Genomic DNA, 13,379 nt, shown 5'->3' with positions numbered 1-13,379 from the left:
GGGAGGCAAGGATGTAAAAAAGTTGTATAAATTTGCACACTCAACCAAAAAACTTCCTGCGTACTACTATTTTATGATTTTCAAGGACCTGATTTGAAGATGTGGACAACAAATGTTCTGTTTACCTATGCAAAACTGAAATATTATAAATAACTCCTCGTCTTTTTTGGTAACTTCTGTGTAAAGTGAATCCTATGTGCTTTTACAGAACAAAGGCTTCACACCACAAGAAAGAAAAACACGGCTGTATTCTGCATTTGTGTGGCTAACTTTCACAATGAAATGTCACTGTCATGCCTCATGAGGGCACACAAAACTTTTCCAAGTTTTGTCTGCTACTTTATTGTGCTAGGCCTCAGTGTTCTCACATGCTAGGAAGGTTTTCTTTATTTCTTGTAGATTAGTTTGTTTTTGTAATTGTATTGTGAAAACTTCAATTAAAATAAAAAATCCCCATTACTATTTTAAATGTCACTTCAACAAACAAGCAGTCTCTTGATGTGTTAAACATTTTTGGTACTTATTTTCGATGCTTTCCCTCAGTTTTCATCCATATTCTTGTTCTAGGCCCTGAAATAAAGACGTAATTACAAGTAGCGTGCTACTTCGGTACTTATTTTTGATAATTTCCCTCAGTTTCCATCCATATTCTTGTTCTAGGCCCTGAAATAAAGACATAATTACAAGTAGTGTGCTTGCTTTTGATTAATCAGAATGGCCTCATGCTGAAGCAAATATATGAACTTTGTAAAACATGATTTTTTTATTTTAGGCCACAAATATAATCAGTATTTATATCCCATTTTTTGACTGAACATGCCCAGAGTATATTCATAAAAACCATACAACAGCATCATAAACATATAAGTGCAACTTACTAAAAGCAGTAACAGCAAACGCAAAATAACACTTTAAAGAAAACAAAAGCAAGGGTAAAAGATCATACACATAAAACAGGCAGCAATAATACTAGGAGTTATGTGCAAAAAGCCTGTTGAAATAAGTGTTTTCAAATACGTATGGCAAGAGAGAATTGACAGAGAGAGCGATTGATTGGTTTTGAATAGAAGAACATTTCAGAGTTGCTACTCTGTCTTTCTAAAGGCTCTCTCATGCTCAATCGCTGAATATCCCAAGTTGGACCAAAAGTGCGTCTCTGGGTAGGCCTATATGGGAAGAAGCAGTCCCTAAACCATTTAGGTCTTTAAAGGTTAGAACCAGCACTATTGAACTGAGCCTTGAAGTGAATAGGAAGCCAGTGTTTGCATACAATGCTTGTGAGGCATACAAGGTTACTGTTTGTAAAACTGATATTTAAAGTCTTCTTTTTTCTTAAAAAAAAATCTGGACTTATTTTCCTTTCTTTATCTCAAGAACGTGGGTTCCTGCCATACAAGTGTATAATCTGTAGTATGAAGCCTTCCTATAGGGCTGCAGTTTCATTTTACATACATTGATTACCACATGGACATTATGGGAAGGTGTTTCAAATGCAGCATAAGGCAAATATCTTTCTTTCTTTCTTTCTTTCTTTCTTTCTTTCTTTCTTTCTTATACACCACCCTATATCTGGAAGTCTCAGGTACAACATATAAAATCAAACCAAAAGGAACAACCCACAGGAACATTTTTGAAGACTGGGAAATGGCAAATTCTGATGTCCTTCCGACATTTATTTGCACTTATGTGCTGTATCCATGGTTAGGATTTCAAACCTTTAAGAAGCGGAAGAGACCTTAAAATCTGCAAATTCTTCCTCCTCCTCCTCCTCACCAAAGCCGGACTCCCTTTGAGCCAGCCTTTTCATATGAATTAATAGAATTAGAATTAAAACATGATGTGCTGTAAGCAGAAATTTCAATCTTGTCAGAGGTGCCACTGAGGGAAGGGAAGGAACATTGGTCTCCATATTAGTTTCATTGGAGAAGTTGTCATCCTATTATCTGTGCTTGAGAAAAAATTCAAAAATAGGTTTAGGAGTCATTAGTTACCATAGCATTGCACATGAATAATAAAATTCTATCTAAAAATAGAAGGTACATTCAGGACTTTTGCTCTGCTACAATTTTGAGACACTTCTTTTTGCATGTGTAAAAACAAACAAACACCACCAGTTATATTTCAAAGATTTTTTTTTCTCCCTGAATTGCATATACATAATAATTATCTAGTCACCAATACGTGTTGCACTTGCAGCTTTCCTGGGAGAATTCCGTTGTTAATGTGGTCCTAGAAGGTATTTTCATCATGTCTAAAATATATGTACTTTTCCTCCCTCAGAAAAGACCGTCTTTTAAGCAGATCATTTCAATCTTGGACTCTATGTCAAATGATAGCAACCTCCCAGACCAATGCAACTCATTCCTGCATAACAAGGCAGAGTGGCGGTGAGTCTAATGAATGTGAGATTGTGACAGGGGGTGGGATTAAAATGTTTTATGGAAGGCTAGAGATCCCAATTGTCTGAATTCATGGCTTTTCTGACCTGAGTTCATTGCTTCCTGGCTGAATATGAAAGGAGTTTGACTCCACAAACGTTCACTCCTGAACAATTGCCTCCTGAGGCAAGGACTTAATTTTGCAAACCCATCACAAATGGGTTCCAGGCAACAGTTTGTTTTTCCAAAGTAATTTTCCTTAGAAAACAGTAAAACCAGATTAAATGGATGGATTGGCTTTTTGATTTCCACAGCATTCACAACATGCTGTGAACATGCATGCATGCATACATGAAGAGCACAGATCCCACAATAAACACTTGTCTGAAAGCCCCTGAGTACAAACTTCATATGAAGGAGCACCTCCACCCCTATCGTTCAGCCCAGAAACTGAGATCCAGCACCGAGGGCCTTCTGGCGGTTCCCTCATTGCAAGAAGTGAGGTTACAGGGAACCAGACAGAGGGCCTTCTCGGTAGTGGCGCCCACCCTGTGGAACGCCCTCCCTTCAGATGCGAAGGAAATAAACAGCTATCTTCTCTTTAAAAGACATCTGAAGGCAGCCCTGTTTAGGGAAGTTTTTAATATTTAATGCTGTATTGTTTTTAACACTTGATTGGAAGCCGCCCAGAGTGGCTGGGGAAACTCAGCCAGGTGGGCGGGGTATAAATAATAAATTATTATTATTATAAATGACAAAAAGTTCTTCTAGTTGCTTGAGTTCAAGTTGAGAAACCTTGTTTGATTTGCATTCACCAGAAGTTGTTGTTTCTATTTATTTTTAACAATTTCTAACTGGGGGCTTTTTTCACAGTGGTACTGTTAGTCTACTAAACCTAAGAATTGAGTCAGAATTTTGTACAGAGATAAGCACACTAATGAACGCTACGTTGGACGTGGCCATGGTGCATCCAGTACAAAACACTCAACAAGACCAACTACAACTAAGGACGCACCTACCCTTCTGCTCGTCCCATGCCATAAAAGCTGGGGTTTGAGCTGTTTTCTGCTTGCTCCACTGCTTTCTCACAGAGAGCCCGCTCTTTAGTGCTAAATTGAAACAAACGGCACTCCGTAGAAAACCCAATTGTCGTTTGTGCTAAAGATCGAGGAAAGTGGGGCGGCCTAACAGAGCTTTGTGATGCCAGCACACCATCACAAATGCAATGCATTTCAACAGTATGGGGAAGTCAGTAGACCTACATTCTACCACTAAACTGTTTCATCGTTGATATTAGATTTGGTCTTGCTCTTGTCTTTATTGTCATGATACTACTTGGTCTGCCCCCCAAAAAAGTGTTTTTGACATTCTAAGGTCCTTACCCTTAAACACAACTTATTTAAATTTATTGTTTTATTTATTTAAACAATTTATATAGCGCTTAACTTCAGTCATCTCTAAGCAGTGTACAAGGCTTAAGTGATCCCTGTTCTTTTCTGCGCAATACAGATTGTGACATCACCACCTAATAATTACAAAATAATCAGGGTTGGAGGATGGGCTGATTATATTCAGAAGAGTAAGCAAGATGTTAATGTGCATCAAGTTCACAGTTCAGCACTTTTTAAGGTCCATTGTACTTATTAATGAAGGCTGTACTTTTTTGGGTGGGGCTGGAGATGGTGTGTAAAATTAAACACTAAACATTAAAATTTATGGCCATATTAGAAAGGCCTCCGTCTCCATAAAGAGGGCTAGGAATAGCAAACGGCAGAGTTCTAAACTTCTGATGCCGTGGAATTGAAACTAAATTCTAAAGTTCAGAAGCAGAATTTTATTGCAACATTTTTTTATCTCGGATTTGGACATTTTTCATGCACTCTCTTCCAGCACTCTTTCATTTTTCCCTGTTCTTCTTGAAAGGTCACCACTGAGTATAAGCAGATGAATTTGTTGGTTTATCAAGCACCCGATGGGCTATAATGTTTGACTTGACTTGACTCTCAGTAAACCCAGCATGCTTCTTGTTTCTGTGGTGGTTCCATGGATCCCGGTGCAAGTGACGGCTGAGCTCAGACTCATTGACACTTTCCACTTTGGGTCCAGCATTAATGGCATTCATAGGTGCTAAAAGTCTCCCTCGCTGCATGGTTCTCAGCATGTTTTCTCAGAAGCCCTGCTGTGCTCGGTGGTATTTTTATGGGAGTCAGTGTGCACAAGGCAGCCTCTGTGTACCTTTTGAAAACGTCGTTATATCCGTCTTACAGATAAAACATTAAAGCAGGTCTGCTTAGTGTGCTTTGAAGGCCTTTTGAACGGAGAGCTGTGCAAGCAAAAGGATTGTAACCCAGGGATCTTTGCAGGAGTCTAAATTAAGAACCTTTGGCCGTTCTCCAGATTAATGTGGAGCACAATTTAATAACGTACTAAATTGTTATGGGCCCGCCTCTCTCTAAAAGAGAGAGAGCAGGGAAAAATCCACGGGAAGAGTATAGAGTGGTTTAAAGATGTAAAGGGTTTAAAAAAATAAAAGATTTATAGAAACAGGGTGTATCAAAACAAAACATCCTAAACTCAAGAGAACTTTAGAAGTGGACTGATAACAAGAGAATTTTATTGCATGGGTGGAAAAAGTGAGCACAAGATCGGAAGTTTGAGCCAAGTCACATGGTCAGAATATAAATAGCCTCTTTCAGAACAGACATTATTCTCCCACTGAATCAGCAGAGCATGGCAGTAACCAGCATTTGGGAAGAGTTAGAATGCTTTGCGCCATCTTCTGTTGAAAAACAGAAACTGCACCACAGAACTTTGGATCACACTCAAAGCTTCCTATGAAACATACTTTTCAGCCTAATCCCAAACATGCTCACTTGGAAGTACCAATTCCCGCCGTTTTCAACGGCACTTACTACTTAAGAAATGCGCTTTTTGCATTTGCAGCCTTTTGAGTTCCATTCATATTTAGCTTTTCAAGATGAAGCAATGCATCCTGCGCTCCTCTTTCCTGTTGCATAAACAGGGAAATATTTGCAAACGGCCAGAAGTGCATTATCAGCACACATCTGAATGCAAAAGCATGCAAATAGCACGTATAGGTTTCAAAAACTTAGCAAATGCTGTTAAAGCAGCAGAACTGATTTGAAGCATTGGAAGATGTTGACAGTGTGTAGTTTTCACTGCATGTCAGACTTCTGGAATATGCAGAAATGACTAGTTGAGATGAAAAAATAAAATTAAAAAAGTGCATCTTAGGTTTTGGTAGGTGAGGCAAGCTAGTCTCGTTTTGCTACACGTAATTACTGTTTTTCTGCTGTCAGATGTGCAGGATCAAGCCAATGTACCAGGTTCCATAGTTGTCATTATGATGTATCTGAATTGCTTGTGGATATTCCTGCTCTACTTAGGCCCAGCTCACATGTAATACTAAACCCAAACTAGCTTGGCAACAGCAAGCAGGCTGCTTCATTTCCTCCCTTGATTCTGCTGCTGTTTCACTATGGTTTGGCATAGTAAAAGGTAAAAAGGTAAAGGACCCCTGGACGATTAAGTCCAGTCAAAGGCTACTATGGGGTTGCAGCGCTCATCTCACTTTCAGGCCGAGGGAGCCGGCGTTTGTCCACAGACAGCTTTCCGGGTCATGTGGCCAGCAGGACTAAACCGCTTCTGGCTCAACAGAACACCATATGGAAACCAGATCGCATGGAAACACCGTTTGCCTTCCCACCGCAACGGTACCGATTTATCTACTTGCACTGGTATGCTTTCGAACTGCTAGGTTGGCAGGGGCTGGGACAGAGCAATGGGAGCTCACCCCGTCGTGGGGATTCGAACCGCCAACCTTCCGGTCGGCAAGCACAAGAGGCTCATTGGTTTAGACCACAGCGCCACCTGCATCCTTTACCTTTACCTTCAATTATATACTCAGGGTGGTTTTCAAAAAGAATAAAACAATTAATAAAACAAACTAATTCATTTGCCATTTTACAACCACCACCACCATGGTTGTTTAGACCACAGCAGCACCTTTACCTTTACCTTTGGCATAGTGTTACATACCAAACCATAGGGCAGCAAACCTCTTGTGGCTTGTTTGGCAGAGACAAACCTTGTGCCCAGGTTTGCACTTTGCCAAACTGTGCCTTCACTCGCAATCAGTGTAGTGGCAGGAAGACTGGAGGACAAGTGAAGCAGTCGTGTTGTTTTTTTCTGTGGGTTCCCATGTTCTTGTTTCTTCTGCCTAAGACATGGTTTCACTTAATGTCCCATGCAAACAAGGCTCAAGGCTCTTCTATGGCAATTCATGCTGTCACAGAGACAGCCGCTTATGCCACAGAGCCAACACAATATTCTAGATATGTAAAAAAAAAACAGCTGTTCTTTTGAAATGGAAGTTTGTGGTTTCTAACCATTGGGTCTCAGGGATATTGAAAGGCAATATGATCTTTATAAGCATACTGTATAAATGTCAGGAATCAGAACCAAATTGCAAAGTTCCCCCCTTGTTATTGTTGGTCTGGGGAAAAAAGCAAATGCTATCAAAATGGCATTGTGCAAAAGAACATTTGTGTGGTTTTTCACTTTTATTTCAATTTTTATCCAAAGTCTCACTAAGAAATGTGGGGCAGCTTCCAGATACATGGACATATTTAATATTTATAAGTTTGCTTTGAGCCATTTTTTAAATAAATAAAGCAACTAAATAATAATAATAATATGCAAAACATTAATAACAAAACAAAAAAACAGTTCATGGATTTTAAAAATATACAAAAGCACAGTTCCCAATTAAAAGTATATAAAAGCACAGTGTCCCTGGTTATTAGATGCCTGTTAAAGTAGGGGAAAAGCTCATAATATTTTTAAGGATTTTTGCTTTTATTTGAGATATTGCTGATACGTTTGGCAGAGCACAATATAAAAGTACAGTATCAAGTAAACAGATTTCCACCTTTAGCCTTACATAAACAGATTTCCACCTTTAGCCTACATAAAAATGAACTGCAATAGTGGAGTGATCTGAGTTGTGGAGAAACAAGCCACATTAATCTGCAAGAACCACTGAAATAAACAGAATACACATTCTCAGTAATGTTAGATGCAGATCGCTAAACTTGTGGAGTAACAGACTCATTAACTGGGCAATGTACAGGTGCCTTCCATTTAATTACACTGTTCTATTATTATGCTTTTTCTTTCTTTTTTAGAATGCAGCTGTTTTCCCCCCGAGTCTGACCTTTTATTATACAGAAGTTTTTGCCTAATGAAGGGAGATAATTATAGTACATACACAGTATGATTTTGACATATGGAAAGCGGTTGTTTCCAAGACTTTCCTAGGGCAGTGATTTACTTAAAACTGGATAGCATCTTCATAAAGTTTTAAAATGGATAGATGCACGCATTTAAGCGATACAAATAAAGACAACTTGTGTTCTTCTTTTGTACTCTGCAACTGATAATGGGGTTTATATTGGTTTTTTTTACAGGGTTGTTGTTGTTGTAAAATGGCAAAGGAATTAGTTTGTTTTATTAATTGTTTTATTCTTTTTGTAAACCACCATGAGTATATGACTGAAGGTAAAGGTAAAGGACGCAGGTGGCACTGTGGTCTAAACCAATGAGCCTCTTGGGCTTGCCAATCGGAAGGTCGGCATTTCAGATCCCTGCAACAGGGTGAGTTCCCGTTGCTCTGTCCCAGCTCCTGCCAACCTAGCAGTTCGAAAGCACACCAGTTCAAGTAGATAAATCAGTACCACTGCGGTGGGAAGGTAAACTGCGTTTCCGTGTGCTCTGGTTTCCGTCACAGTGTTCTGTTGAGCCAGAAGCTGTTCAGTCCTGCTGGCCACATGACCCGGAAAGCTGTCTGTGGACAAACGCCCGCTCCATCAGCCTGAAAGCGAGATGAGCGCCGCAACCCCATAGTTGCCTTTGACTGGACTTAACCATCCAGGGATCCTTTACCTTTTACCTTTACCTATATGACTGAGTGCTAATGTGTGTGTACATGTATATATATACTGCACAGTATATTCCTGAAGAGAATGAAGTGGCTTCATTAATTCAAGATGCATTTACACTTCTTCAGGTTATATTCTGGTCCACAATGACCTGCCCCAAGTTTCCATCAAGTTTGACCCTTCCATCTATATTCTGTTGCCTTGCAGTGCAGCATCTGCCAATTTAGGACTTAATTAGGTGTTGTGCTTCTTGGCCTCCTTTTCTGCATAATGTCTTGCGCCGATTAAGATGTGCAGGATGACATCATTACGCTACCTATTGCCCCATCTCTACCTTATGGCGTTGGCTGCATGGATGGGGAGCGTGTACGGTGTCAACAACACGTCACGCTTCTGTTTCCTGAACGATACTAGAAAGATGGGACAAAGAAATGCAGAGGGACAGCAGTCCCGTGTCTCCCACAATGCCACGTTAAGTTCTTAGAATTACATTTGGATCGGGGCATGTAACAGATTACTAAATGGATTGATGTATTTTACTTGGCGACACTGGGGTTGCATGTCATGCTCTTTTGCCTTTTCTTGCCAAGGCTATTCCTGTTGACAGTTATGGGTCGTTTCGGTGCCAGGCTTATAATTCAGGCACAACACGAGCTTGGCAGTGAATGGGCGTCATGGCTGGTTAGGAAAGATATCTGAAAAACAAGTAGGGGAAGGCGCAGGGGAAAACGACGCTAGCATGGCCACCTGAAGAGACAGGGATCGCCAGAGTTTCAAAAACTCATGAGTGGAGTTTCTCAAAGTTATTTAACGGGGGGGACACCATGAATAGCCTTAGTTGTACACGACAGGTATACTAAAGAGTGAAAATGAGGATTAGATATAATGAATACGGAGGCCTACATTTTCTTTTCTTTTTGAAGGTGTTATGTGAAGCTGCTTAACAAACAAAAACTATCTTTCAAAAAAGTTAAAGTTTCTTTTTGAGCTATTTTATTCCCCCCCCCCATAAAATTATTTTGCAGCACAATTTTATGCATATTTACTTGCAAGTAAGTACAGTGGGACATATTCTTATGTCAATATGCATAGAAACTCAGCCACAGAGTCCCTTCCCCTAGTCATCCTTAAGCTGCCATTCCTTTTGATTCCTATACCTTTGTTTTCGGTCTCAACACCTGATTAACAATTAATCATTGGTTTTTATTTTTTATTTATTTCAAATGTATACTCTGCCATTTGGGGCCGACTATGGCTGTCGAAACAGCTCACAATGTGTGCTTTAAATAGATAGCACCAGATGGAACTTTCCATATCAGTTCAGTTTAAATAGGGAAAGTGTTTGGCTCCAGATACCTGCAGCACCCTGGCTGAGCGAGGGTGATGTCATCTGTTGGAACAGCCTTCTGTGCCCAGATCCCTTTACAGATTAGATCCCTATGTGGAAAAAGGGCACAGGGCAGGTTGTTGCCCTTGGTGCAGTGGGATTATGGAGAAAGTGCCAAGCATACAAATTAGTACAGTATTGTCACCTTTACCTGTTTGGTGTATTGGGAGACCTTATTTCATGTGAAGAGGTAGGGAGCTCACTGCATAAAAGATACCTGGATTTTGGCTACAGCACACATCACACCAGAATGTTTATGTTCAGTAAACACTGATATGGGCTTAAATATTGAATATTCAGTGTCCCCAATCTATCTGAAATCTGTACGGGTTTTGTCCAGCTACCATAGTTTCAGCAGGACTTTACCCCTGCACATGGACCCAGAAGTAAGCGTCACTTCGTTAATAATAATAATAATAATAATAATAATAATTGTTATTGTTATTATTATTTTATTAATACCCCGCCCATCTGGCTAGGTTTACCCAGCCACTCTGGGCGGCTTCCAACAAAATATTAAAATACAGTAGTCCATCAAACATTAAAAGCTTCCCTAAACAGGGCTGCCTTCAGAGGTCTTCTAAAAGTCAGGTAGTTGTTTATTTCCTTGACATCTGATGGCAGGGCATTCAACAGGGCAGGCGCCACTACCGAAAAGGCCCTCTGCCTGGTCCCCTGTAACTTGGCTTCTCACAGTGAGGGAAGCGTCAGAAGGCCCTTGGCACTGGACCTCAGTGTCCGGGTAGGACGATGGGGGTGGAGACGCTCCTTCAGGTATACCGGACCGAGGCCGTTTACGGCTTTAAAGGTCAGCACTAACACTTTGAATTGTGCTCAGAAACGTACTGGGAGCCAATGTAGGTCTTTTAAGATAGGGTCTCAGACTGCATACCACATGGAAAAACTCAAAATATAAAACTGGAAAAAAACAGGGAGGCGACCAGGCCTATCTATGATGTGATATTATTTTACTTGGAAATGTGTGGGGTTTTTTTTAAGCTCTTTTCCTTTTAAAGTGGAGAAGTGTTTGCAATGTAGGTATTTGCAATGGGGTGGGGGGAAATGGCTGGGGGCCAGGAAATTGAAACAGTATGAAGTGGTAAAATGGACCGCTGCACTGCATACTGTACACAGGTGGTGGTGGGGGGTGGAATCACATTTCTGAGTGCTCCTCTGTGCTAAAAGCTCCTCGCAAGTAGAAAACCACCACATAGCATGCAAATCTTTCTCCTTGATATGCTAGCTTTCTGTTTGCATATGGTTTTCCCCAACATGAAACTACTCATCCACGGTCTGAAATGGTGCCTCTCAAATCCAATGAGTTCTGTTGCATTTGAAGGCACAACTTTATTTCATTCAACTGAAGTAAAATGTAGTTTACAAACAACACCATCAAAATCCAGGGTTTAAACACCTTTCCTTTTTTTAAAAAAAGCGTGATACCTTCTGGGCTTTATTGTCTAGTGCGAACATTTTCTGTTGTGTTTATGGTTCAGAAAACTCTCTCTTGGTGGTAATTAAATGTCCTGCTTGAGTTAGTACTGCACTTTTCACCCTTTCACGTTTAATTAATATTCACGTGGAAAACTTTTCATGAACGATTTGTATTTGTCAGGAGAAAGACGTGACCTAACAAATTGTCTCCCTGCAGATGTGAAATAGAGGCAACATTAGAGAGGCTAAAGAAACTGGAACGTGACCTGAGCTTTAAGGAGCAGGAGTTAAAAGAACGGGAGAGGCGGCTGAAGATGTGGGAGCAAAAACTAACCGAACAGTCCAACACACCTGTGAGTACATACAAGGCTTTGAATCTTTTATCGTACATCGCAGTAGAATTTGGATACTCCCAACAAAAGCTGGACCCAAAGACCTCAATGGGCTGCGCTCACCAAAGTGGGATTGTGGGGGTCTCCTCCTTCTCCCGCCCTCCACTTTGAACAGCAGCAGGGGTGACCGGCAGGTGGGTTGGGTGCTGCACACCTGGCTTTCCGACAGCTGCACTGATGTGCTTATCAGGATGGAAAGATGGCAGGAAGGTTGGTGCAGCAGCTGGGTTGGACCTGCCCCTGCCCCTGAGCACCAGACTGCCATGTTCTGTTGCCTTTTGAAACCTCCCTCGCTTTCAAATGTGGTTTGTCCTACAGCAAGGGTTGTTGCCATTTGAGAATCAAAACTCCCTTGGAACCAGCTCTAGTTGTAGTTCTTTGAATTCCAGCAAAAGTGTGTCTTAACATTCTGCTGAAGAGTGGGGCATCAGATATTTTAAACAAGTGTGGCTATAGCCTGTTGCCTCCATTAGTTAAGTACATCCTGAAACATTGCATCTAGTGCGTTATAAAAATGAAGCCCGTAAATGCGGTTGTTCTAGCTAACTCCTGGCTAATAATGGAGGGAGGGGGACCCACAGCTGCATGTACCGGTAGATCACGCTACCGGTGTGTGGGAAGCCCTGGTACAGGGGGCCCTTAAACAGCGTTCACTTTCAGACCACTATTGCTATTTTTGTTTCAATTGGAATGCCACCAATATATATGCTTACGAATTCCAAAATAATAATAATAATAATAATAATAATAATAATAATAATAATAATAGTAATATATTATGTATACCCCGCCCATCTGGCTGGGTTTCCCCAGCCACTCTGGGCGGCTTCCAACAGAATATTAAAATACAATGGTCTATTAAACATTAAAAGCTTCCCACTCTGGGCGGCTTCCAACAGAATATTAAAATACAATGGTCTATTAAACATTAAAAGCTTCCCTAAACAGGGCTGCCTTCAGATGTCTTCTAAAAGTCATGTAGTTGTTTTTCTCTTTGATATCTGGTGGGAGGGCGTTCCACAGGGGGGGGGGGTGCCACTACCGAGAAGGCCCTCTGCCTGGTTCCCTGTAACTTGGCTTCTCGCAGCGAGGGAACCGCCAGAAGGCCTTTGGAGCTGGACCTCAGTGTCTGGGCAGAACGATGGGGGTGGAGACGCTTCTTCAGGTATACTGGACCGAGGCCATTTAGGAACGTAAGGTTCCAAGTCCCTGCGTGTGCTTTAATATGCTCTTGCACAGATATTCTCCTCCCAGTGGGAGGAAGGAGAATACCCAGGCATGCAACGAAATGCATGGTCAGATCAACTTCCTCCATTGAAGTGAATGCTGATGCCGCTCCATAAAGTGTAGCCCTGTGTGGGCATCAGGGCTCATTCACCTGCTAGCGAAATTTTGGAATAATTGCAATTTTAAATGGGCAACCATAGCAATATTTAGGATTACCAATAATCTCTATTATACTTACATTCCACTTTTCCTCCCAAGAGGCGCAGAGCATCTGACTGGGAGTCTTTCTGGGATGTCCACGTAAGACACTGACCAGGCTGCGATCTGCTTGGCTTTAGTAGTGTGCTAGCATAGCTGCCTTCAGACTGTTTTTATGGGTCACATATTCTTAGAATACAAATAAATGAATAATGAACAGCCTGCAAAATTGCATATATACAAATTTTTTTTATTAAAAAAAAGTGATTGGATTCCATTTCCAAAATCAGAAATTACGTTACTATAAGATTTGCTGCATATAGTAGAGCCGGGCCCTAAAAATAGTCTGGTGCAGGAAGGAGGTCGAGGAATCTCTATGCCAGTGGTGGAGGCACAGTCCAAA

At 41.0% G+C, this 13,379-nt stretch overlaps 1 protein-coding gene across 2 annotated transcripts in view; it reads left to right on the top strand.

The window, feature by feature from the left end:
• The window catches only part of MAP3K20 (mitogen-activated protein kinase kinase kinase 20), a 66,521-nt gene that overhangs the window by 40,926 nt on the left and 12,216 nt on the right, over positions 1-13,379 (top strand). The window contains exons 10-12 of one of the 2 annotated variants that reach the window (XM_079980579.1): positions 2,281-2,387; positions 11,377-11,512; positions 13,037-13,078. In XM_079980579.1, coding sequence (XP_079836705.1) covers positions 2,281-2,387; positions 11,377-11,512; positions 13,037-13,078 — 285 coding nt within the window. The remainder of the gene's footprint in view (positions 1-2,280; positions 2,388-11,376; positions 11,513-13,036; positions 13,079-13,379) is intronic. The other variant, XM_079980580.1, reaches the window with a different exon arrangement.

This window comes from Podarcis cretensis (genome assembly GCF_951804945.1).
Source record: "Podarcis cretensis genome assembly, chromosome: 1".
Classification (NCBI taxonomy): domain Eukaryota; kingdom Metazoa; phylum Chordata; class Lepidosauria; order Squamata; family Lacertidae; genus Podarcis; species Podarcis cretensis.
The sequence above is the reverse complement of the archived record's forward strand: the minus strand, read 5'-3'. Positions and strand labels throughout refer to the sequence as shown.